The 27,420-nt window shown below is 41.9% G+C and overlaps 1 protein-coding gene across 7 annotated transcripts in view; it reads left to right on the top strand.

The window, feature by feature from the left end:
- Nucleotides 1–27,420, top strand: part of LOC136434982 (protein piccolo-like) — a 75,605-nt gene that overhangs the window by 20,942 nt on the left and 27,243 nt on the right. For 6 of the 7 annotated variants that reach the window (XM_066428125.1, XM_066428123.1, XM_066428120.1 and 3 more), the window contains exons 3-6: nt 4,613–4,777; nt 13,046–13,208; nt 13,421–15,345; nt 24,154–24,352. In XM_066428125.1, coding sequence (XP_066284222.1) covers nt 4,613–4,777; nt 13,046–13,208; nt 13,421–15,345; nt 24,154–24,352 — 2,452 coding nt within the window. The remainder of the gene's footprint in view (nt 1–4,612; nt 4,778–13,045; nt 13,209–13,420; nt 15,346–24,153; nt 24,353–27,420) is intronic. The other variant, XM_066428122.1, reaches the window with a different exon arrangement.

The raw sequence follows: 27,420 nt of genomic DNA, 5'->3' as shown, positions 1-27,420 counted from the left end.
TCTTCGCCTATCAATATTAAATGCGGATGAGTCTGGTGTGTAAGAAATTTGTCCCGCGACTTCAACCGTTAAAATTAAGTCAGTTCATCAAATACAAATTACCATAGCAGAGTCTTTATTTTTTACAGTAAAGATAAATGTACATTCCACGTTAGGAGAAAGAGCGATCTGAAGGGATATTTACATGAAAGATTTGTGTTTCATGAGGTGGAAACAGTTGACCCAGATAACAGCAACAAATCACCATTACGTGGATATTAAATGAGCAATGATGTGACCCGTGGGACAACGCCCTACCTTCGATGTCTCACACAAAAATGTAGATACAACTATACAGCTCGCCTAAGTCGATTTTGTCCTAAGCGAGTGCAGTACGATAGGCACTAATGGGATTTATCTATGAAAATCCAGCTTTTCCTTCTAGAGTTTCATTCATGAAAAATTGATTTGCCGTACTAACTAATCACTATGAACATCGTGACATAACCGAATTCCGCAATCGTTTACATAACATTTACCGCAAAATGTACTACCACAGTACAACCCTATGTGTGCTAGCTGTACTTGTGTTGCATTGAACAGAATTCCAAGAAATACTCTTGATCTTAGAACCCGGCACAGTCGGCTGATCCCTTGATACAGGGGAGATGTGCATTCCATATGGAATGTCAGTACGCATCGTATTTTACTGTTGAAGGCCTTATCCAGTAAACTTTGGACGTATTCGCCACCGATTCTCTCGTGGCAGAGACAAAGTTTCTCTCGCCTGGGGTTTAAGCATGTCGTTATTAATCAGGCAGGAGGTGAAGAGGGCACCTTCTGCTGAGGGTAGATAAGACACGCTGTAAGACGTGGGTGGGACAAATCGCAGTAGGCAGTACTGCGAGGGCGAGAATTGACGTTCCTCACAGGACCGCTCCTGTTGTCGCTTCATCCGACAACACACACACATTATCGCCTCAGAAAAGAACCGTGTTGACAGGCAAATGGGATGTGTGACACGTCCTATCCAAGCGCTGTTTCTGTTAGCAGGACTAATTCAACTTTGGTATAGAATTTCACAGTTTTTCTCAGGGGAGATTCTAACAAAATGAGTCGGGTTCTTTTTTAAAGTTGCTAAATACCGTAACTTCCCAAAAGGAATGTTATCACTATATAGTGTGCACGCCCGCACATAAAAGCCTTGCACAGCTTTTCTCTGCGACAACTCGGGCCAACACTGCATCATGGTGTTTCCCACCTGCTTGGAAGTAATGTGCCGATAGCTCCCCCTATCTCTTCATAGCATAAGCCCACCAAGAAAACTCGTGGCAAGATAAAGCATCACTTAGTATGCCGCTGGCATCCGAGTAGATCATCGATCCATCCTCCTCCTGAACAGGAAATGAAGACCGAAGGCAGGCAGACTGTATTAGAATTCTAATTCTCGTTATTCTGAAGCTAATCATAAACTTCCTGTCATCTATCTACAGAGTAATAGATCATACATCATGATGTTTGTCTCTACTGGTTCCATATGTATAATTGCACGAATGACTAAAGTCAAATCATTTTACAATGTAGAGCTATAGTACGTGAAGAAAAAAAAATCCTTACAGTATTCAAGCGCAAATTAAAGTATGCTCAATTATTAACTGTCATTGATAATACACTATTCACCCCTGTCTGCAAACAAGTACATAGAGTACATTATATCACCAGATAGGTTCGAAACTGTCGTAAAATATCGTGCCGCAGAATGGGCGGTCAATGGTTCATACCGCTCCAAGCTTGAGACCGTCTGGGCCAGGTGTTTGCCTATTACCATAAAAGGAAAGAAACTTAAATTTTGCAGTTATATGGCCGAGAGACGGTCCATTTATATTTTCGTTGGGCAGCGTTATTGACAAAACAATAAAACGGGCCTATCAATTATTGCCAGGCTGTCAGCTTTAATGCTGCTTTGCAGACATAAGTGTTATTTGTGATGTAGTCTAGACCGACAATTCATTATTGTGATACAACTTTTTATCGAACACATTTACAGAAGTACACTTCCTTTGGACCTACTGGTCGTCCGTTATATAACCATGCCCAATTATAGCCAGTTGGCAATGCATTTGATTCATTGTTTATTCATTTTTAATGCTGCCGCAGGGCAAAAATGGGCACGCATGACTTTTAGACCGTAAACGGCCGGTGTTGGTCTATAATTGGCCTCCGATGTGCTGTTCGAGAATTTATAAAATGGCCAATAAAACAAGTGACACTTAAAATCTTGACACGGCTTGAATAGATTTGCATATTTTTGGTAGGATAAATGTTGAATCTCTCACAATTGCATGCTATGGACTCAATCTATCAATCTAGGCGCCAGAAAGAGGTCAATGTTTGATGTAGTAAACTGGCAACACCTTTTTTAAAAGATCAAACATTACAGTTGACTCCCGGAGATCAAAAAGGCGCTTGGGTCGCGGTAACATTAAAGTTTTAAATTTGGACTGAAGATGCTTTGTGCCGATAGTCCTGTCGCTCTCTTGAGCCAGGTGCTCATGTGATAAGCCAGGGTAGTACATGGCTGCCGTGTTCACTACATCGTGGGAGTCAAAGCAAGGTCAACCTTTGACGCCTGGTGGCGCTATCGTAACGCTTTCAGGGCTAGTGCTTTGAATGCTTGCCTTTGATCTGCATAAAGACTGTGATCTTAATACTGTAGGCGCCGCCATTGATCTTATGTAGGTTTAAGGGACATATAGTGCAGATATGATCATGATACCCAGTGCGCGCGCGAGTGAGTACTGTTTGAAGTTGAATCATATGCAATAAATCAAAGTGCAAACTATATATAGCGACATGTACATCTATTCCTGCCATAGTTCAACATCACCGCTGATCAAATATCCTCTCCTTTTATTTGCCTATCAAATTGTTTCCATGTAATACGTAAAATTGCCCTTCTGAGGTTTTGAAATGAGGCAAGCTGGTGACCGCTAAATCCCATGCTCAATCAGTATGCCCTCGGTGCCCTTGCGGGGAAACATGATTTATGTATCTCTCTCTTTGACGTTGTAGTAGCTTATCATATTGTTACCATTTCTGTAAACAAACTGCCATGTTGACACGTTTACATAGTTGACACTTCTATTTCACCCGCTAGGCAAATTTAATCTAAACCCAAGCGACAATGTTTGTGCGTACACCGCAGGTAGAAAATACACCCAGTGTCATTAATACGGTCCCCAATGACTCTGTCGCGTGGTGCGCTGTGAGAATACTGCCACCTGCCTCGCTGTTTGCCTCCTTTATCAGCTACATTATTCTGTGTAACGAAAATTAAGGGCCCTTACAAATGTGTAAACAAATCACTCCGAGCTACTCCACTACTACACGATGAGTTTGTTTACATCGAACAACCATTGTTCACAACCATTCAAGAGTTTAGAAAGGGGAGTTGTATGGTTGAGGCTATAAAAGGCAATGATGTGGTCGATCGATGGGTGGTCTGCAAGGCCCTGGGGATTAAGCGGAAACGCACGTGTTTTTCCACGTTTCATATGGACTCGTGTGGATACATCCTCTATACATTAGGTACGTGATTTAGTTCTGTAGATCCATTAGTGGAGTCATATGCCCGGCATCTTTAACCAGATTGTAGTTGATGATGTCCCAAAGTCAAGTCGGCAATGAACGGAAGCTATTGATAGTACCATAATGGCGCTCTTGGGACAACGAAAGTGAGCAATGTGATTTACATTTGAATGAGTTTCAATCCAATTTTAGCTCGGGTCTCATTCCGGTGTTTGCCATGTGTATGTTGTTCCCTCGCATAGCACAAAAATGAGACATAAATCCGCCATATTTCTTTGCTGGTCTAACGGTTATGTGGACGACCCAGTCAGATCGTTCTCTACGTACGTCACATTTCTGAAGCCCCATCAAAACCTTCTTTTAGGCTCTCCAGCAGGTTCTTAGACACCACCAGCCTCATCAAGTCATGTAGCTGTTTCAGATCGTCACATCCACAGACAGGACAACTGTGTACACCGTATAATGTCTATTGAATATTGTAGAATATTGCTGTCTATACTAATGCAAGTAGGTTTTGTACCTGAACAGCCAGATTTTAAAATCTGGAATTTACGTTGAATACAATTAGTATTGTCCGTTAGTTGACCTGATATTAGATATACCCCGACGCTAACCGACCGGCGATGGCCCGTTCCCCGATGTAGTACATTATTCCGGCCCGTAAATAGGTCGTTGGCAATGTCGGAAACGCAGCTGCAAAATTGCCACATTAATTTCATCCCGCTGATTCTATCGTCCTGGTTTGGTATTAGAATAAATGACTCGACACCAACATTTGAGGGAATCCTTATTCCCCGAGCAGAGTTCACGCACCCTGTCAGAAAAAGTCATTCCGTTTGATTTCCCTTGGACCTGGAAAACTGCTACAACCACCCCGTTAGCATGCGCACAGATTTCTGTGACGTAGCGTAATTATGTGCACATGTTTATGTAGGACAAGATACAAGATTGGTGTCATCTAGTATTGTAAATGATGTGCGGGGATGAAGGTTACCTTTCAGTTATTTAAATAGCTAATTTTGCACGTCATTTGTTGTGCCTGTAGGGTGAGGAATGGCTGTGTCAGATGTGCCAGAAGCGCCGCCATCTTGTCCTGAGTTCGGGAGCCTGGTACCAGAGCCACAAGCCGACCTCGCCCAGCCATAGCGGGGTCAACTTTACCCGCAGCAGCAGCATCGAGGCGGACCCCAGCGCCACGCAGCTAGCAGCCGTGAGTAGACATCTTCTCTGCTTCAGTTCTCACAACCCTCGCTGTACCTCATTGCTGGATACAGTACGCGTGTGTGTTGACCTGGGTGATAATTGCCATTGACAAGCCATAATGGTGATAAATAAAACGCATCACTACAGTTGTGCTCCCGAAATTCAATTTTACCAGAACCTCAATATCTATATGGTCAAAGGGTACGTTTTGTGCGGAGAAAAATTAATTACACATTTGGTTTTACCTAAGGCGAATTCTGTTTAGTGGGCGGAGTGCACTATATAATATCTAGGTTGTATACCTTGCAAGAAACATAATTTCTGGAAATATTTTATGACAGGTGGACTAGATGCACGTTTGGCATGATTGGCATGTTTGGCACAAACCCAAATGTGTAAATAACCGAAACATTGTCAGTGGCTAAATATCACACAAGATTATGTTTACAAACCGTTTGAAGCTTAGTTGTTTCTTTATAACAAACGTACGCTTTTATTAGCCTATTATAGACATAGCATCCGGATACGAGAAACGCATAACATTAACGCCCGTCCACTTCATTCATCGTGTGATCTAAACGAGATATAAACGTAAAATCTTACGTTCCTACAGATGGAATTGAAATAGACAGAAAATGCAGGTATCAGTGCACGTTAAACCCCGTGTGTTGGGTTCATTTGTTGCCGATAAATCCTGGTATCACTCTGTAGTTCGCGCATAAATGCGTTGACCTTCATAATGCCATCGGGTGCTTTGCCTCATTATAATAAGCGCTTAGGCGTTAGTAAGCAAAATCCCTAGAGGGTCTATTGGAGTATTCCTAGAGGGTCTAGCGGGATTGGTACCGCAAGGGAGGTTTGGCCTATGGCATGATGAGAGGTCTTCGTCAATTACGGCCCTTTACAACAAAACCTTGAATGTTATTGTTGTAGTCTCTTTGGAATTGTATTCCACGGTACCTATATGGAATTTTGAAGTGAATCTTTAGTCCCAGTCTGCTAGCCTCTCTTATATAAGAATCACAAATGTTAGCAAAGGGCATAGACTTTCGGAAGGTCAAACTATATGAGTACATAGCTGCATCTTTGACAGGTAAAATTGACACAGTGGCGGATACGTTTGAACAGTAATATACCCTACGATGGTACAGAAACGTAGAATACCTAGATAGCTGGCAGGGCGTTAGTTTCCACGGCTTTGTTGTAACGAGTGACTTTAGTAAGACACATTTGCTCATTGAAGTGGCCTTTGCTGTCTTTGCTGTCTCGTCTTCTATCCGATTGATTTGGCTCACACTAAACCTTCCCGGCGCAACTTTCTAGTTGATTAACTTACAAAATATCACGGTTCTGCCGTACAGAATACCGATGGCCCTTTTCATTATCTTAACAACACCAACGTCAATAGCCATCCCGGCTGCTCATCTGAGGGATTCTGGCTGGCATTACTATCAAAAAGGCATCCGAAAACAATTGGAAAATGAATAATTCAATATTTCCCGCAGCATCGAGATGATTTCCCCAAATTGCGCGTCACTGTCCCGTTAGTGAAGCATCACGGGTGATTATAAGGTCCAGAGATTTCAAATTGCGGCGATTTATAACGTCACGTCATTGGTTCATCAAACCTTACGTAAGGTCGCACCACAGATGATTGGGGGCGACAGAAGTCTCACAAGCTTCCTGTAACTAGGATAATAATTTACTCAACAGTTAACACAGAAAGAGGTAACAAGTGCGTAAAAATTCGTGAAAAAACGTCAGAAAAGAGTGATTCTTATTCTTCGTGTCCATAGTTTATTCATACATACAAAAATTAAATATTACGTTTATTTATGGGTAGATTCTTAGAGAGAGGACGACTGATTATGAATATTGCCTCAAAGCTAAAGAGGTATGATTTCAATTTACAAAATGTGTAAAAATTCCCTCTAAGTATAACAGAGAGATGTGAAAACGCAGTAAATGGTGTCGAGTGACTATGGTATTAATGATTTTTGACGTACATAAATCAGAATAAGATTTGTATCAATTTCAGATCCACCATTCTAAAGGCAACTTATTCAAAACAGGAAACAACACAATATTCCGAAAGAAAAGATTATGTTTTCTTACTACCATTAGGAAAACTTTCAGAAGCATTACAAATAAAGAAACGATCCATCAGAACGAGTTTAGTGGTCACTTTTGGCACTTCAAACACTTCATCCTCGACTATACCCTTGTCATAATAATTAAGCATCCCCTTAGTGTGACATTTCTTCAGTCACACCGTGGATGAGCTGATTAACCACAGTCCCAAGCGGAGTAACCCAAAGCAAGAACAGAATCCTAGTAGACGAGACCAAGGACAACATTAGCATTCCACTCAGGACCAGCCGCTAATCTGTAAAATAAACTAGAAAAGGTTGGCGACCCAAGAATCCACCCCTCTTATCCTCCATCCATTATAGCATTACGGTATTGGCAAGATATGATTCAAGGTGGGGCGTGTGGTCTCTTGGCAACGCCTAACACGAATGAATAATGAATTGTTAGAGTAATGTCGTGTCCAGATTCCCTAGTGGGGACAGGTAGGCCATTGTGTTGGATTGAAATGTCATCGATCGGTACTGAGGGGAAGAGGTCATTAGCGGATTGGCTTTCCAACATGGCACCTCGGGAAAGGGTCACCAAAATCAGCTTGTAAACTGTTAATCTAGTCGAGTCCGCATGGCGAGTTGAAGAGGCAACAATCTAGTGGAACGTTTCACAAAACTCTGTAACCAGTACGGCATAACGTTATCCGAGAAGGCGGTGCATCAAAGAGAAAAGCTATTAAGATCGATCTTGTGGTCTGCCTGCACACAGTGACCTTATAATGGGATGTCACCTCATCAGTCAAGGATGACCCCAAAGGGTCATGTGCCAATATTGTATAATGTGTAACGGGAATATGTTAAGGCTGATACGTCCCTTACTAATCTTCGCTGTAGGTCTGATATTTCATTGTTACGAGAACATGCTCTTATGCATAACTATTTGAGATAGTGTCGGTTTACGTTTTTTTAGGAGGGTGGGAAAAAGCCAGTTAGGACATGGCTAGTAAAAAGAAAAAAAAAATGAGATACTGTAAAAAGAAGGCAATTTAAGGCGGAGTACTATCACCTTCTTTACCACAAAGTAGATCTTTTTTTGACAACACGATGGTCCATTTGGCGATACGATGTAAGAAGTAAACTTAGACAGTTCAGGACTATACATTTCATATCTCCCCTACACGTTTACAACCGTGCCTTCTCAGTTACTGATACCGTATAAACGTACCGACGTAGTGTATTATCTTGCTGTAAGGTTCGCTTGTACCTGTCATATAGCACTGGATAAATGGATGATATGGTACTTATCACACTCTCGATCTTTGTAAGAACATATTGTGTTGCATGTATATACTACTTTGTAAGGTTGATGTACTGTGGAATATCACAGTAACAGCAACTACGCCCCAAGGACATTTTGCGTGAATTATTTGGGCGCTGGCCAAAACTGTATTGAAATCTTAGCCACAGAAACATGGCAGAGATATCCCTGTACGTATTCCTTCCGCAGCCCTGCGGTTATGACTGGTTTAACCCAATATACCATGAACATGATAACGTTTGCCATCAACGTGTAGCTCCTCGACCTTATGACCCTACTGAGGAAGAAATAAGCGGAAGTACAAAGGCGATGTGTCGGAAGGAACACGCATGTCGTTTCTTTGACCTACACGTGCATTTTGCACATCTGTAAGTATATGTACACCCATCTAACCTAATAACCTGCTCAATTTGCCAACAGCTCCATTGAAAATATTGGTAATTGCACTGGATTTTCATTTTCATGACGATGATTTAGACTATGTGCATTTCCTATATCATACTTGATTGTATAACCCGAACACGGAAGTGCCAAAAAAGAAATATGAGGTAGCATGTTATGATCGATGGATCAGATGAAACTCTCATCCAGGCACTTCGATATTTTAGAGAGACGGATGATTTGGGTCTTGAACTTTTCTTTTACCGTGGAGACAGGTACAAAAAGAATCTTCCTGCACAAGTAGGGATAAAGCTAGAGGCATTGCACGGGGGCTGTGATCTGACAGATTTTGAGTCCAGAATTCAAACTATACGCTGACGATATTTTACAAGTATGCATGCAACAGACAGACCACTAGGGTCTCAAAGACAACTATCTACCTTCTTAATATGTACATTTCATTTAGTTTCTCCGAAGCTCTCTTGCAAGTGTTACTAAGTTATCATTTAGTATTAAGTCTGGGAAGGACGTAACAGAAATATAAAAGTCAGTCTGAAACTTAGGAGCTAGTAAAAACGTGAAAATTGAGTGAGACATCGATATCGTTATGAATGAAGAAATGATGTTGCTAAGCGACGGCCAGGTTTCAGAACACATAAATGTTTTTTTTATGATCTGGATTACGTACATGGGAGGTTCTTCGTTGGAGGGCCTATTGAAATAGATGAGGTCCTTATTTGTTTTTATTTGTCCTTTAAGGAGTGTCTTTTAAGGATTCAATATCATTTCGAAAGTATTTTGTTAAGCTTAAACCTTGCGTTTTAGACTGAAAGATATGCCAATGTAGATCATGGTGCTCACTGCACTGCGCTACGTTCACATTTGGCATGAAATGCGTATTGTTTCACTAAGTTGCATTTACAACTATGTTCATGATGGCTGCATTATATTTTCAGACTCGAAAGAAGACTGCCAAGTCGTTAATCTATTACCTTTAGGCCCACTTTTCTAATATCGAGCAAGCACATTAATCTTTATAACCATATCATACAACATTAACGATGCAAAACATGAAAGCAGCAATATCAGGTTATGTAGGTGACCGTAAATACCCTGCGGATTATGTTCATTTGCTTAAAAGTCGCCTGCTGTCGTAAACGTGCATTAAAGGCACGGAAATCGAATGTTTAAAGACGTCGTAAAGGCGTCCCCGAAATCATAAACGAAAAAAGTATTGGTTTTCACATGCATGCATACGAAATCATCACCTTGCTGTACGCTTCAGACAGAATGATGATAAAATGCTTGAGCTGTTACACAGAATGATTGTCTTACAAACGTGGCTATCGTGATGGGACGTTGTGTTATGACTCCATGGTTGCATATCACGTTCCTGCTAATTTGGTTCTATACAACCGGTCAAATGATAGCACGCGGCAATTGTTCATCAGTTAGGATTAAGTTGAGTTAATAGAGAAATCAAAACGTCTAATTTGCATACAATATACATATACTTGTGTGGTGTAGAAATCTATTTCCGCTTCACTAGAAGATGTTGATCAATAGAAGTTCAACGATGCGTGTATTTAGTTTATGACAGCAAGCTAATACTGAATAAATCAATTATTCATAGACTTCCGAGAGAGAGTTTATTCGGACAGTAAATTTATAAGCAATCCTGATCGAAGAGGCGGGAACAGCACCACCACGCGGCAGGGTATATCATTGCAGCAATATGCTCAATTATTACTCAAAGTTTTTTTTTTAAATGCCTCATGTCTTAACTATATTGTGTACACTGAGCAAAAAACAAAATGAATTTACAACTGTCAACTCGCCAGAAGGCATAATTTCTGTTATAAACGCCGACAATATATCGGTTGCATAGTATGCATGGCACTACAAGATGAATCCAATTTCAATTTTAGCTAGATAATGCTTTTTTCATCAGTGCGTTACTAAAAGCAATCTTAAGAAGAATTCTGACTGTACCATCAAACGTGTGTTATCAAGTTCTAGGTAAACATAACAGATTAGTTAGTTTGCATGAATTGTGTCAGCAAAATATAACCTTAAAATGTTCAAATAAATTGCCAATACATACTATCAAGGACATGTCACTGCTTTCAAACTGATATTAAATTGACAGAAATACATCAATGTAAGTAATTTGGCCCAATTTTGGCAGCAAAATAGATATTAAACGAAAGGCGTTAGCGAATTCTATGTAGGATGTAGGGCATTGATAAGATGGAAAGAGACCAAGAGAATACAGCGGATCTAATAAAAGCTCTATAATCGAGTAAAGAAAGGAGGATGGCGGAAGTAAAGGTGCACGTCCTAATCTGATGTACAGAAATAGATAGGGATTCTTCTCGGGGCATTTACAGTATCAAAGAGCTGGCGAAAATCCAAGGTGCGACTGGGCGAGCTATCTTCATGAACGCAGGCAAGCGTACCGCCATGTTTAATTCATGAAAATAATGTATTGATTTAGGTTACGTTTGATGCCATCACTAGCATACATAGCGGCCCGAAAGGAATAGGAAGATAAAAGATCTGACTAAATTATAGCTCCTCGACAATAACTAATGCATTTGAATGTATAATGGAGATGGTAAGAATACTAGAACCTCTTAAAGGTCGTTTCGACCATCTGCTGTACAGGACGGTTCGAGATTATACTACAGCTTCCGTACTAGGTCTATATTTATGAGGCGGAACCATACTTGGGAGAGCTGGGCATATTGAATCTGTGACCTCACCCCCGGAATGTGCAATGAAAGATCGTAGTCTAAATTGCCTTCCAAAATCCCACCGGACGGTTCACTATGTTTCAAAGGTTTTGGAGAGTTCGGAGCTGTTCATGACAAAGCTTTCCGTTTTTGCAGACCAAGGAAAAAATTACCGCGGAAGTTGGTTAGGAACAAACAGGTCAGCCATGATAACTACAAAGGGCGCTGACCCAGATAGTTAAGATGGCAATTCGCTACGTGTGGTGCATTCAAAGGCGCCGAATATGCTGGTAAAACTCTACACTACTGTTCCCGAATGGAAAGTATTAGCTAAATCGCATTTCCAGAACGCCTTCCCTGTCCGCGGTGCTGAAACCTGAAATGTTCTATCATGGTTTTGATCATGGCTGAACTTACACACTGCCCACATGTGGCGACCAACTGTACTTGTGTTGTCAACACAATTAGGCAGTTCGTTCGGGACATCCTATGAATATTTTGCATTCTTGTAGATCGACTATATCAATAGCTAACACAGTGGCACGGTAAGAAAATACTGCTTGGACAGCATTTGGGTTATTTTGTTAAATCATCTGTTTTCAATATGTAGTAATCAGAAATATGATAATAAAACCATATCTTGTAACATGTTTATCTACATCAGGGAATAACGGTCTAGATAAATGTACAAAAGGTAGATCCAAAAATAAATGAATATATAAACAAAGTATTTTATCAGTTCGCGTCAATTTGATAATGCAACTTGTATTCAATATTTGCAGTCGTCCATAAACAGATGATCCTCATTTTCTTACCAGCAATCAAAGCTGCAAAGAACAAGACCCTTGAACTTACAGCGGGTCCTTTTCCCATGGGAGTTATAGAAAATGCATGAACGAAAATCGATAAAATCCGGTAGTATCTAAGGACAGTAGAAGAGTGGATTTACTTCAAGGGCAGACCTAATCATCCGTCGTGGTCTGCAAGGTTTGGGGCAGAGAGATACGTTTCAGTCGAATTCGTGAACTACAAATTAGGCCAAATTCCAATTTCTACTGGTAACAGAAGACGCCATGCTGATTTCATTTCAAGGTCATTAACTTTGCTCCTAGTGGTTTCAGTGTCTGTGATGTTATCGGTAACACTCGTGGAATACAGATGAACGTCCCGGGAGGGACGTGCTAAGTTGTAAAAGGTCTTCAGAAAGGTCATTAAATGAGGTACAGAAGGGACTTTTGAGAACTGGTCATGCTCTTCGCGATCAGTGGTAAAACAAAACACTGGGTTTTCAAACTGTTCGGCACTGAAGTCTGGGGAGTGATTCGGATCGTGCTGAAGGAAATGTAAGAGAAGTTATAAGGATACCAAAATAGATCTTCGTTTTTTTCTAGGAATGACACAGTCATTTTGTTGGATTGCGCGTGCGCAGCAGTATCGCGGTAAGCATAGTTGGTAGCCGTTAACCTAGTGCAATATATCTCTGACAGGAAAAGGGGAAACACCGATGGTGAAATAAAAGTTCGGACAAAAGTCAGTCGAATATCACACACAAATGTGAAAGACAAATGGAACTTGCACAAAATTTCTCATAGCTATCTTTTGCCTTATGCATGTAGGTGTACCTAGTCAGACAATGTGGTAGTACTTTGTTATTTAATTTCACAGAGGTAGGTTTTGTACTGCTGGGTCTGTGTTAAGATGTCTGAGAACAAAGAGCAACATGACTACACCTTCAGATGTCTGTAATCGTTATCCGACAGCAGGTAGACGACGAGAAAGGGCCCAAACTGGAGCGGAACTGGTCCTTGACAGAAGATATCCTCCAGGGGTTTAGGGACCTGTTGGGCACCGGAGACATTTTCCCGGAGCTCGACGAACCGGAGAGCTTACAAGCAAATCAGCAGCAGTCACACAAAGAATTAGGTATGTTACAAAGTTCATGTGGCTGAGAAGGAATGTTTGCAAAGGAATACTCACAGAGAACGAATGTTTTTAAAGGAATACTCACAAAAGTTACGATGTAATAGCGGTAAACCAAACATTGTTACTAAAATTGAAATTTATTTCATATATGGTCTTTGAATATGTTTTTTTATAGACATGACTACCTAACACAATCTCACGTTCTGTTACAGTGAAAGCCGACGAAGAGGCTCAGCACTACCTTCCACCTGTTCTCTTTGACAAACCCAAAACACCCACAGTGCAAAAACCCCCGCTTTCTGAACAAACACAGGATGCAAAGGCAACTTCCAATACTGTTCCGACGTCCAGTACAACGTCTAACAATTCTTCCACTACCAAGGCTGATAAGACCGCCGGTGGAAAAATAGCCATAATCTTGGGTGATGAAACTGTCAACACCTCCGCGAACAAAGACAATAGTGTAGCTTGTAAAGAAACACCTATTGTCACGTCAGAAGCAAAGACTACGCTCGTGGACGAAGCTGTTGAAACCAATGCTGCTAAGCAACTAAAGCAATCTGAACACATCCATGAGAGGCCAACCTCTCTGGTACTACAAAAGGAGGTAACTAATTCTTCCGAGTACAGAGGCGGGCAGGCCAAGGCTATGGAGATGGATCAGGACGACCAGGAACAAGGTGCCAAAAAGGAACCTGCCAAGGCAGACAGAATGAGAAGTCCTCTTGGAGCCGGTGTTATCCACGGTGCAGTGGGCCCGGGCCAAAAAGGACTTTCTAAAGAACAGCGCCAGGAGCTGATTCATAAACACACGGTGGAAAGGGTTGCGCCTGGTGGAAAGCATCAGAAAACAACGAAAACCCGAACGCAAGGCAGCAATGTCCAAGAGCTTAAGGAGTACCTCTCTGGGTCACCAAAGCCGACAAAAAAGGCGGCTCAAAGACAAGAACGAAAAGAAAAAGTGGTTAAATCCCTTAAGGACCCAAAGTCTCTCACTTTGGACCTTTCGCAGGCAAAAAAGACCAAAGACATTGCTGCCACTGCCACTGCTCCCGCCCCTGCACCTGCACCCCAACAGGAACCGCCGCCAGAACAACCAAGCCAGCCTCAGCGTGTGGCTATTGGTGTCTCACCTACTGAAGCTACAGAGACTTCCAAGACTGAGGAAGATCAAACGAAGGAGAAGCAATGGTACGAAGCAGACGAGTACGTAAAATCCGCGAAAGCGCAGGAAGACTTGAGAAAAGAGCTGCAGTCTCTCCGGAGAGAACCCGCGGCCAGCCTAGCGCTCGCTATTGTAGAGAAGAAGGACATGGCCTCTCAGGAGAAGATGCCGGATGGTGTCGAGGAGGACATAGACGAGAGAGATACACCTTCTTCTGCCGACAGCGACAGTGACGACTCGAAGACTTCGTTGAAAAAATCGAAAGCTAGATCAAATCTTAGTGCCATTCTGTCTCCCATCGACGACAAAGATGCTCCCCCTGAAGATGACCTCGAGGAAGACGACGACAGGCCAAAGTCAAAGGCGGAACAACAGGCAGAATTACGCGCCATCCGTCGGCAACGCCCGCGAACCCCACCTGGAAGCTGTCTCTCCCCTATAGAGGACTTTTCTCCTCCGTATGAGCACGCAAAACCGATCCTCTCTGTTTCAACAACGCCGCCTTACCATTCTAGGCTTCCACAGGAAATACCAAAAATAATCGTTACCCAAAGGGTTAGTCCCGAGCAAAGCCCACCCGAGAAGCTACAAGAAGAATTCAGGGAAGAAAAAGACACTTCCACTTCATCTACTATTGTAACCGCACCTTCCGTACCGACAACACAGACAGAAAAGTCGAAGAAATCCGAAAACAATGATGCAAAAAAGGTCCCTAAGTCAAAGCAAATTGAGAGCACAGAGAAAGAAAAACAGCCGAAACACTATGTATTCGATCGACCCGAGCGTGACAGTCAAAGAACTATCATGGTGAAATCAAAATCAGGTGATTTCCCCAGATCGACGGTTGAAATGTCGAGCACGCAATCTCGCACGGAGAGCCAATCAGCTAAGCCAGACACATCCGGAGCATCTGAGCCATCTTCAGTAGGCATTACGTCTCCCACACAGATGTCGTCTGCGGCTCATGCAAAGGTAAGGGAAGCTTACCAGATTCCTGTGGTTTGTCATGTGTCATGTGTTTTATGGCAGAATGAGGTAGGAAGCTTACTGGAGATGGCTGTTTTGTGTAATATCAATGTCGGGTTACTTGTAATTTAGTAGTTTATGTATAAGTGAAATATCCTGTTTTCAGGAGTAGTGGTTTTAAAGCGTCATCTCTCTGGCATTTGGAGTCAAAACAAATCAGTGCTAATTAGCAATGTTGATGAGATAGAAGTATGCGGCTACCAATGACAGATCGTTAGCCATGACATCAAGGTTCGCAAGCGTGCGGCCGTACAATATTGTGAACGCCAGGGTTAGCCTGTGCTGCAGGCAATACACAGGCGTTACATGATGTTCAACATTTGTCTTGGTCATGCCGCTTCGGTCCGGAGAAGAGTAACCCGTGTTTTTAGAGATAACTTTAACAACCTCTCCAAGACGCACCATCAATTCTCCAGTATCAAACAGAAGAGTCAGTCACGTTGAGGGTCTGATATCGCATATCTAATTTAGTTTGGAGTTCTTTCCGATGTCAGCTGTCACACCGCAGGCTGGGCTCGATACATCACTGCGGAGCGGGCGTGTGTGATCTGCGGGCAGCGGAAGATTTAAGGGCCGACAAGACTGATATTGACTCTCACAATCTGCCACTTGCAGCCGGGATGTTAGAACTCCCAGGGTACCGCGGGCGGTTTATATTTGGGTGTGGCTTTTATGGCATAGCAAAAATAGCATGCTGGAGGGATTGATTGACAAAAAACGTATACTGTGGAAATTAGACGGCTTGAATAAGGTAACGTGACACTGATACAAACATATGGAAACATGTCCAAACTTTTTTTTGGATAACCATTTGTTTTGGATATTCATAGCTTGCAGTCTGTTTTATATATGGAAAATCGATGGCAACTTATTTAGTATATTGTATCTATTAATATTGTCTGATGAATTGCGAAACATAGTGTCCAAAGGGTTCCTCATCAAAGCGTTGCTTCTTTCTATTTTTGGAAGACTACCAATAATCCTTTACTTTCATACTAAAAGGACACTTTCGTTGTGAAGTGAAAGATCTCAATTGGAATATCATCACCGAGAACATCTGCGTCAATATAATCTACGATGATAAATTATGCGCTAAGCAGGCTATTTGAAAATCAGAAGAAAGTTGGTACTTAAAGTACAATATAGAAGACAAGAACAGAGTAGAATGTACAAAGAAGAAAACAGAAATAAAATCTATCGTTTGAAGGCTGTTGTAATTAAAATTGGACGGAACCACACCGCATATTCCAGCTTGTCAGATGAAATTTTGATATGGAGGGAAACCTTCTCCTTTTGATGTTCTCGTAGTCAAATATGCAGTGTTAGCGGCATTTAGACATAATCGAATCAACTTCAAATTAAGTCCACGCAAAATAAAACCATGACGATGACCGTGACATACCCGAACCGCAAGGTTTAGAAATCTCCCCGATGTTTTATGCAAAGGGATTTAGCGATCGATCGACTCCTCCATCGACCTGTCTTATCATGTCTCCGTGCCTGGTGGGTAGTTACAGTCCTTTAAGCACTGCATCCTTACCGGTCAATATATGCAAACATTGTGACAGGAGGAGGTTCGTGGTTTGGTATTTTTAGATAGTCATCCTACTTTTAGGTTAAACCAGGGAAGAATTTGTGAAGCAATGCTGGTTGATACAACTGAGAAAATAGCCACAGTTAATAAGGTTTCTGTTTCACATAGGGACATAACTTGTAGTAGTAACAGAATGTTATAACACCAAGTTTCAGTATGCGTTCCGCTTTCAGAGCCCGAACACAACCATGCACATCCTGGCTATCTGTAGTCTTTACAAGTATAAGTTTCGTCAAAGGCAAATATAGCATCCCAGCAATCATGTGTATATGTTTCTGTCAAGGCAGCTAGACACACTCAATTCCGCGTGAATCTTAGACAATTTATGTGAATGTAATAGAATATAAAAAGTTTTCTTTAGTATCTGATACAATTGCGTGAAGGGTTCGGTGGATCTAATTTTGGAGTATACATTGTCTCGTTCATTCCCATGTGGTGTATCCATAGCATCGAGAAATTAGACGGCTGAGCCCAAAACGTGCGTTGATTGATTCACCGTAGAAGCTTTTAGGGTAATAGACAGCATGGGTGGTCAGTCCTAATCCTACCTCCTTCAATGGCTACGTCATCTGCAGCCAGCAGTCAAGCGTAGAATATCAAACAGATTGAAAAAACTCACACGTTGATCACAAGCGCCCCCTGGACAGTGTAAAATGTTACCTTCAAATGGTGGTTGGTGTAAGCCTTTTCATCCGAGTCAATTTAGAGATTGTATAAGAGCTTGCGGCTATTCTATCGATAATGACATTGTTTTGGTCGTTAAAATTTCTTTTATCTGATGTAGACGTGCATGAAGAAGTGGACTCCCAGTTTTGATCGATCAGATCATTGTCCCTGTCCGTTATGGATATCATTACTACATCCTATATTCTTTAAAACAAGATTACATCTTTCTGAAGTCTGTCTGGACATTTTGATCGACAGCTGTCTTAGGTGGGGCAAGATGCTCATGACACATTATCTGTACGCAGGCGCTTGTTACGCGTATCGGAGACAAACGTCCAGTGGAGAGGAGCACTTAATCCACTGGCCACTCCATTTGTAGCACAGTTAATTAGGCACATGATACACGGTCGTACAATTCGTTCCTGTCGCTTCACGGGGAAATGTTATTAAAGACCCTGGTGGATTAAAACCCCCGACTAAATCGGGGACTCTGCGGTGGTGGACAGACGTATGTGCTGACGTCGCCGCGCCATCTCTCTTGGAGGATGAAATCTTTGAAGCCGCTCTGATTTAGATCCTTAAAACCGCCCAGACAGACACAAAGTAGCTTGTGGTGACACGTTGTTTGACATCATGCCTGTTAGACGAACACAATGGACACTGCGGGTGAGTACGTGATCCCGTGTATGTACATTAGGTATCGACAGTGCTTCAAAAACTCTCTAGCTCTAAAGGAGACTTCCACCGGCCATTGCAGCGGTGGAGACGCGTGCCTCAATGTACCCAAGGGTAAATGTACGCGTACTGCATGTGATGAAGTCTATTAGGACACATATCGTGGATCAAAGCAGCATGAAGGTTGAGACATATGGATGTAAAACACAAACGTCTGAATACTTGTTCTCTGCGGTAAGCGGCTGATTGGCACAGAAAATAGGATTTCATATTCATAAACTTTAAAGTCTGGCTTTTACAGACAGAGGATGTCTAGCTCGGCAGCGTGATTCCACTTCAGACCAGACAGTTCATTACGCTTCTCCAGTACGCGGCGTGGTTGAGCTGAAGTGGTGAGTGAACATGGGCTCACCATCAGCAGGCCAGAAGGAATTCCTTGGAGTACCAGACCTATATAATTTGATAACGTGTGAATTGGAGAAAATTGAAACAATAATGGAATTGGCTAGGATTGGAGGCCCTGCGGCACTCTGGGCCTGTCACGTACCTAATTGGAACCGATGAAAAACACACCCAGACCACAAGGGGAACAGTGGACAGAATCTGTAATTCGATAACAATGATTTCCGAAATAATGACAGAAACTTTCACGTAGAAACCCATCTGGGAAATCAGACACACTTAATAATTTGGATTGAGCGTCCCTCCGGTGTTTCACGTAACGACATTGATGTTGGATCGAAATGGACATAACCGCAGAGGATGTGCTCTTCATGCCGGCCCTGATCGGGTGGGTAGATTACTGAGACATGCACCAGATTGAAACACGGCGATTGTTCACTTTTCTGGCCTCCATCCTGTATTATGAGATATACATTTAGCTAGCTAAAAAGTACCATGATTTAGTTTATGGGTTTTTGTTCAGGATAATTTAGAAATCGTTACATTGGTTTCTCTGCCAACGTTACGTCTGCAGAAATAAACTTTTCAACGACAGGCTCCACTCAATTTCATAAGAATCTGACGTCGACGTCAAGGGGATTACTTTCGATATTAGGTTTGTACAAAGGTGGGGATATTGCATGTAGTTTGGACGTACTCCAGGTCTTCGAATTAGATGAGTATCTATGCTGCCTATTCATTGGAACTGGGATGTAAGGACTGCATCGTAAGTAGAAGTTTCGGCTACTTTGTCCCTCATATTGTCTCTCAAAATAAGCAAGGCTCTCCGTTTCACCATCTTGATTTGTCAGTGCAGATTGACCATCTTTATTACACTTTTGCTGTCCTAAATGTGCCCTTGATATTAATTTCGAAGTATATTTCAGTGACATGCAACTGAACAATAATGCAAGGCCATTCTTTACGAGGAATTTGCTTAACCCTCAAACCACCGTATGGGGTCAAAACTGACCCCAGGCGTATATCAACATGTGCCATTTTCACATTTCGAGTCGAAAACAAAATTCCTTCTATGAGTTTGTTTGTATATATGTCTTATAACTTCTCACAAGTTTTTACCGAGATTGGCTCATTGTTGATTAAGTTATCCTAGAAAGTTTACGCGTGGTCCAGTGGGGTCAAAACTGACCCCAGCAAAATCTGTAATCATATTCCCTATTGTTTGATACTTTTCATCTAGTAACATGTATGATAAGGGTTATTATGATCATAGTTACAAAATTTTATTTTGTAGAAACGTGAAAAAAACAATTTTTTTAATGAACGTAAAGAGTAATGACATTGCGACGTATTATGACGTCATTTATGTGATTTTATTGACGAAAACCAACGAATTGTTTTTTTCCATATAACTCAAAGGTTCACGATAAAACTTAAATAAAAATTCTGTATGATAAATCATGATATATCCAAAGACATTATTTGTAGATGGCAACAGGAACGACGTCAAAATGACGTCATAAAGATTATCTTCATATCGGGTTACACTAGCGAAAGCCGCCATCTTGGTTCCGCCATCTTGAATTATTTAAAAGGCATTTTTTCATCATATAACCTAATAACACAATAAAAATGGACCAAAACGTTTATATTAAGATTGTTTCTGTTTGAATAAACATGGTAATGATGAGATTTGAGGTTGAAAAAGCCGGTTATAGCTAATCTAATTATATCGTCCGCCATCATAGATTTTGACCGATGACGTAATCAAATATGCATAAATTATGAATATTAAATCATAAAAGTGATAGTGAATAACATTGGTTGGTGTTGATATAAGAAAATAAGTGCAGTTTACAAAGATTGCCCTAGAAGTACATTGTAAAATCCAAAATTAGCGACTTTTTCCAAATATGGCACTCAGAAACCGGTTGCCATAGCAACATGAAAACATTGATTAATTATTTCATTAAAGTTAAATTGTTGCCAACGAAATTTTAGCATAGGTGACCAAGTTTGGTTGTTCTAGCGTAAGACATTCAGATGCTATATGACATCAAGTGTTGGCGCAGGCCTCAAAAGAGCCCGCTTGTCTGAATAGCTTTAGTTGCAAAATACGATGTTCCCTATTTTTGCATATGTTATGATAATAAGCAGAAATTATTCACACCTAATCATGTCAAACTGTCCCTTATAGATTACTTAAACTATACATATATACGAACCAGAAAAATAGTCACCAATAAAGCTGTATTTGTAGAAAACATTGTGGGGTCAGTTTTGACCCCATACGGTAAGATTAGTCATAAAAAAGCTACGGTGGTTTGAGGGTTAACAACGCTCTTCAAGTCTTTCTTGTTTAACATCGGCGCTGCCCCAACCTGAGCGTCGCATATTAGGACCATTATTCATCCTTACTTCGATGGCGTTACACATGGGAGTCAAAAGTACACGAGGAGATGCCCTGCTGGTAATGAATGGAGTTCTGGTTCAATTGATTAATTCTCCAAACGCTCTATTGCTGCGCGCGTGCGTCGTCGCTCTGAAATGAAATTTACCCAAGAGCCCTAGACTGCACTCAGAATTAATAACTGTGTTCCTTACGTTCTTAGTTCGGTCCATTAAAGGCAAAAGCTCATCATGTTATATTTCTCTTGCTGCCTGATTCATCTAGATCCACAAATAACGGCAGCATATGTGCAGCATCGATCATTCGTCCATCAATGGTATGGTGATTCATGCTAGTTATGTCATAGGAGCGGGTCAAGATGGTCCGTGAAGGTGGGGTTGTGTGAAAATGGTCGGTGCATTTGTCAACCCGAAAGGCATATGTTTTCTTTTGTCGATTATGCAAATCAGTTGTGAATCATTTTCGTCATCTTCATGGGCCATGCCTTACAAGAGATTCGTCTTGTTGATGGAAGCCTTAATAATGGTATCATTTGACGATGTCTTTCTAGTCTGCTGAGAAGTCTTGGGGCAGTCCGTCTTCAGGACTGGCACCATCAAGAAGAAGATGCCAATATCGCTCTTCTCTGAACTCTATCGTTCTTTCTAGACAGTTAAGCAGGCTCATTGCCTTGGGCTGGGAAGATTTACGGAGCAGGCGTACTTTGAAATGTTCTGCCAGAAAAGAAACTCTAGCATGTCATTGACGTACGTACACGACGAGGACACACATATATCAAGTACAGTGGTAAGACAAAAGCAATACCATGAAATGGCTGCTGTGACTTTCTTCTGGGAAAATTAGAAGTAGTCACACAGTTTTCGCTCTTGCAGCTTCTTTAGCTAAACCAGTGGAACAATTCAAAACTTTGGCAACACACTCATCATACAATTTTGTCCAGTGTAACCCTAAATATCCATAGAAAATCTTCGCCATAAAACTGCGACAGCTCATCCATTTGGTGGTTGACACTGAATGATTGATAATTACCACGCCCTAGCCCAGGTCCTGTTACCGCCATAATACGCCCGGGTGCGAAACGGGACGACTCCAAAATCATCCTATAAATGTCGTCTTGCACAAGGTCGATAAAGGTCATAATTCGTCATTTTTGGTATTCAACCGACGACTTGAAGTAACGGATTATTGGGCTGGGAAAGGCACTCAAGTGGAAACAGAAATGAGATTATTCATTATGCGTGTCACAATTCGTTGTATCAATGAGGGAAAGCTTGTTGCCCAGGAAGTGACAAAAACTGTATAAGTTCATGGTGTCCCCACCGCATGACGACTGATGATGATGATGTCCTTACCGCACAGTCTCTAAAAAGCGCCACCTATGTTAAACTACATGTAGTGAGTACGACAACTTGAGCCAAACAAGCTTAGAAGTTGATCGGTAGTTCATGAGATATATTTTTACGTAGCAACTGCAACTCAAAGGGGAAAATCCATATGAACTTAAGATTAGAAATGAAATTCATAACTTGACGTTATCAGTTTCCTTTTCAAAAGTTTGACGAAGAAATGCATCTTCAATATCCCTTTGACGGATTGCTCTCAGGAACTGGTCGTTAGAAATTTCTCATGTTGTTTTCATGAGACTGCAGTTGAGTTCAGACTTCCAAAGGTCTCCAATAAGTCATGACTTTTTTCCTCATCCCGTGGTCGACCACGGTAATTGAGATGGTATGATGACTGGCATAGACACGCCTTTGTGCAATTTTGCTCGACTTATCGTGGCATTGATCTGGCTCTAGCTCCAAGAGGTAGTGCCATGCAGCTTATCGGAGGTACCGAGGTCGGGAAACTATTGATGTTAACTCTGGCTGTGATGATCTAGATGATATGACAAAATAATCCTTGATCCTAACGAAAGAACATTATAGACAACACTCGAAGCAGTAGATTAAACCAGCAACAGATCATGCTACCATAAATACAAAAAGGGGGAGAGAGTTTATAGGCATATGTGTAATGAATGACATTATCTCCAATAAATTATTTACCCGGATTCTCACAAGTTCGCTTCAGATACAACCATAAAGGACACTTATAAGTTGCATTTATTGGTTTTTATGCCACAGTCGTACAAAAGGCTAAAACGAATTGGGGGACAAGAATGCCCCGCGGCATCCATAAATAATTTGGCGCTATGACAGAGCGGCGTGGAAAATGGCTGCGATCGGTCGACACGGCCCAGTGACAAATGGCGAAACAAATTTTCCCCTGACGTCCATCTCCCAAAAAATTGGGAATATCGACAGTGTTACAAATTAACAAAGTAGTGAAATTATATTGAATAAAATCCCATTTCGTCCCAGCAGACAGAACATAACAAAGCTTTAATGATTAGTCCAAAGTATTGATCAATAAAGAATTGCACATCGCTCGGGGACTGTAGGCCGTCTGTGAATGCTGAAGCGCACGCAGATTACGTCTAGGTCGCGCTAAATAAATTGATTTCATTTTCGGAATATATCGTCTTGTTGAAACTGTCCCAGTGGGTTTGCATCGGAAAATATTGAGTGCCGTGACGAAAGATTCAAGCTCGTATTCCTTTAATTCAGGAGAAGCAACGGCGGCAGCAACCATGATCAACGGCGCCGCTATGTAAATATTCGGGGAGGGAGGGAATCAATTCATGCCCGAACTGGAAGTTGGATGTTGTACGCTTGCCAGGGACCGGGCCTTGGAAGAGATGTGTTCCTGGACCGGGTCATCCCCCGCGGCCTAATTATAGCCGAGGGGAGACACCTTGCCTGTCAGTGGGTATCCCACCTTTACCGTGATGTTTCTGTGGGTGGAGTTCGCCCGTGTGCGTCACGTTTGCTACAGTAATTGGATGACTAATCGTGCAATTATCGTCCATCACATGCGATTGGACGTTGCCCCCCATGGATCACGATGTAGGATGTAATCTCCGTGGTAAGCCGCCTTTCACTTCTCCTTTTGACCGTTTCCGTAGGGTTACAGCAGCGACAGCGATGCGAGCAGGCCGCACAGAGTGCGCAGAAGGCTCCCAGATCTCCCTCCAGGAGCCACACCCAGCCTGCCGAAGACCGGGCCCGAGAAGCAGCGAGAGCGCCAAGCGGCCATTGAGAGCCTGCAACAGAAGCGGAAGCAGGAGCGGATCAAAATGGAAACTACGGACTCTACGAAAGCCGGTGAGTGAACCTATCCTTGTACAGCTCTTAATGTACCCACATGCTCCCTACGCAAAATCTATGGCTGGATATTCTGTGGCCGTTCCAAGCCGTCCGCCCTGTGAAGCCAACATTGTGCATACACATCTTTAGCCATCGATTGAAAGATCTTTACTGCGGTGGTGAGTAAATAGCTGGATGATCCACCGACTGGATTCACATTGCTAACCTTAGCGACTACAGGGCATGAGTGTGCATATTATTTTTTAAGGTTGACTGCTAAACCCGGGCATCAGTTACTTAGCAACTGGATGGTTGACAGGCTATGAGAATTAGGCTAATCAAATTGAATGACCTCATCTGTTTAATCTTTGCTCGGCAGACCACTACTAGTGAGATGTAAATTGATGATATTTGCTTGACTTGGGCCGTTGGATTTGCATGCAACCTGGAGAGGTTGGGTTGCGCGGAAGAAGAACGTCACAGAAATAAGCACCACGGACAGATTAAGTGTGTCCTGACGGCAACGGAAGTTGCGTGGATAGAGGCGCGCTGCGATAAGTGTGTATCGTGAAATTGTAACTGGGCAGGTAATGGAAAGAGTGGAGAATGATGGCAAGGCAAGAGTCTTATGATAACGATATGACGCCAGCGCTTCCCTTCGCAGGCGTTTAACCATAGACTTTAAAGTCAACAAACGGGCGGTGTGTTTAGCCACTTCAAGGCCTAATGCCGGGATATGTGAATATAATACCAGAGTTATCCATAGCAGAGTGAACGAAGAGAGTAGCTAACTATTTGATAACGTCAAATGTATGTGATTAAATGGAGAGTAAATGTGAGCACTTCCATGATTCAATCGCATCTCTGGGATAACTACCATTTTTCGACAATTGGGCGCTGTTTGCCGCTCTCTTACGACGTAGGCCATAAAAGGGGTTAACAGCAACCAAGTCAGGCGGCCATGTTGAAACGTGGTACTCAGGATTACTCTTACTCATAACGTAGTAACCGTCGAGGACAAAATGACTCATGTGGGTTAAACATGGATCTGTTCCGACTGATTTATGTGACTACCCTCAACAATCCAGTTAGACTGTTTAAATAATAGATAAAGCTGTCTTCTGAACCGTATCAAAATCACACGGGTGCTCTGCCCCCTCCTATATTTTCCGAAAACGCTCTCGCACATTTACACATAAAACATCCATTACTACGTTGTTTCATGATGCGTGCAAATACACGATGCCATTCAGACAGGGTACGGGCACGAATATGGTATGTTGTGTAGCGATAGCCTTCTGGCAGCATCAGGGAAATGGGCCATACTTCTTCGTCGCCTTTCCCCCGTAACGTTTCTGGAGGCGATTATCTAAAGAAGCTAATTTTGACTTGTAGTGATCATACTCTTGGGGGATAGACCGTTAACTATTGAGGATGTGTTAAAGGTTTGAGGGGAGGTCTGAATACGAGCAGGATTTTTTGACTGAGATGTAGAGGAAATATCGTTATCATCAATGAGCTAAAGGAATATTTGTAGCCAACTAGGTTTTAGAAACATGGAAGCACTGTAACAATGTTTACAGATCGTCTCCATGACTTGCCATAATATTGGGAGAATATGGCGGGTAAACCAATATGCCTTTAACAAAGGTGCCCTGTACAAATATTTGGACAGGACCTGAGGTATGAAGAGTGCAAGCGACGCGGGCCAATCGTCACACAATACTGTCCACAGCTGTGGTAACGTTAGAGTATAGCAAGGACCTGTAAATCCATTCCATTTCGACAACTTTCAAGATGCATTGAACGTACCAATCATATTAAGCCATATATCAGCAATGTGTACGTGTGCTTTGCTTTTTTCAGAAAATTATCCATTGGATGTTTTATTCATTTCGTATATATATATAGACCACTGATTTTTATATTGGTCGATTTATATGATCTTTCTCATTCATATGCTTTACGTTACGATTTGCAAGGCTTCTAACTCAAACATGTACATAGAGAATTATATTGGTTATATTACGCCCAATCAAAACGGGATGTTGTAATTCATTTTACCGTTTACTTTGGACCTATGATTGAATAGAAACACCTAATGTCAATATTGTATGAACAGCATTAGTCTCCACTCGTTCTAAATTTGGCAGCGGCGGTAGGATGAATTTATTTTTACCCCATTTTATGGCTACGCACTGTAAATCACTTGTTCATTTCGTTGATACATTTTCATCTTTGTGGATCAGACCCTGGCGCAGCGGGGTGTACTAGATTTTATTTTATAAGACCACCCATGGCGGTCACCGGAAATCACTAGTGGGTAGTACGTCGCAGGCGTTGACTAATGTGGGCTCAACTCAATGTTTCTTTTAGAACAAAATGGCCCCTACGGAGAGATTTTCCTTTTATAAACACTACCTATGTACATGTACTCAACTATATTACAATCGTACTCGATCAATATGAGAAAGGATGTTTTCATTAACATACTAGCTGATATTCTGTACGGCAAATAGGCCAGTTTTTGTACACTCTATTATTCAAAGAGTACCAAAGTGCAATTGCGTGGAAGATTTGCGTGGTTACTTTAGAAACCAGCATGCTTTTTCGCTGTCATCCCTTTGAACATATCCTGATTGCTTTTGACTAGTGCTCTGGTTTTGTCCGCCCACAAAAGAAATCGCATGAGCTCTCACACATGGGAATTCCTGAAGGACGCCGCATGTGCACTGGCTCAGCTAATAACCCGCAGGCTAGGGTGTACACATTTATTCATAAAAAATGAAGGAACGATTTTACTATTTTAGGACGCCAATCTAAGAATTTTGACCCACCGAATGATCGGCCGGGGGAATTGAGATTCGTACTAGACCAATTACTAGTTTGTGTTGTATAGGGCCTATATGCCCGAGGGAGCCTCTACAACTCTTTAACGAATAATTCGAACATGTGACTTTGTGGCACGCCCTTCTTGTAGACAAACAGCAGTTGCAATTTGAATTGTATGCGTGTGATACATTTAACATGGGGGTGAGTTTAGGACATTCTAAAATACGGCACGACGAATGTGTAATGCAGCGATA

Source organism: Branchiostoma lanceolatum, chromosome 5, assembly GCF_035083965.1.
Source record: "Branchiostoma lanceolatum isolate klBraLanc5 chromosome 5, klBraLanc5.hap2, whole genome shotgun sequence".
Lineage (NCBI taxonomy): Eukaryota > Metazoa > Chordata > Leptocardii > Amphioxiformes > Branchiostomatidae > Branchiostoma > Branchiostoma lanceolatum.
The sequence above is the reverse complement of the archived record's forward strand: the minus strand, read 5'-3'. Positions and strand labels throughout refer to the sequence as shown.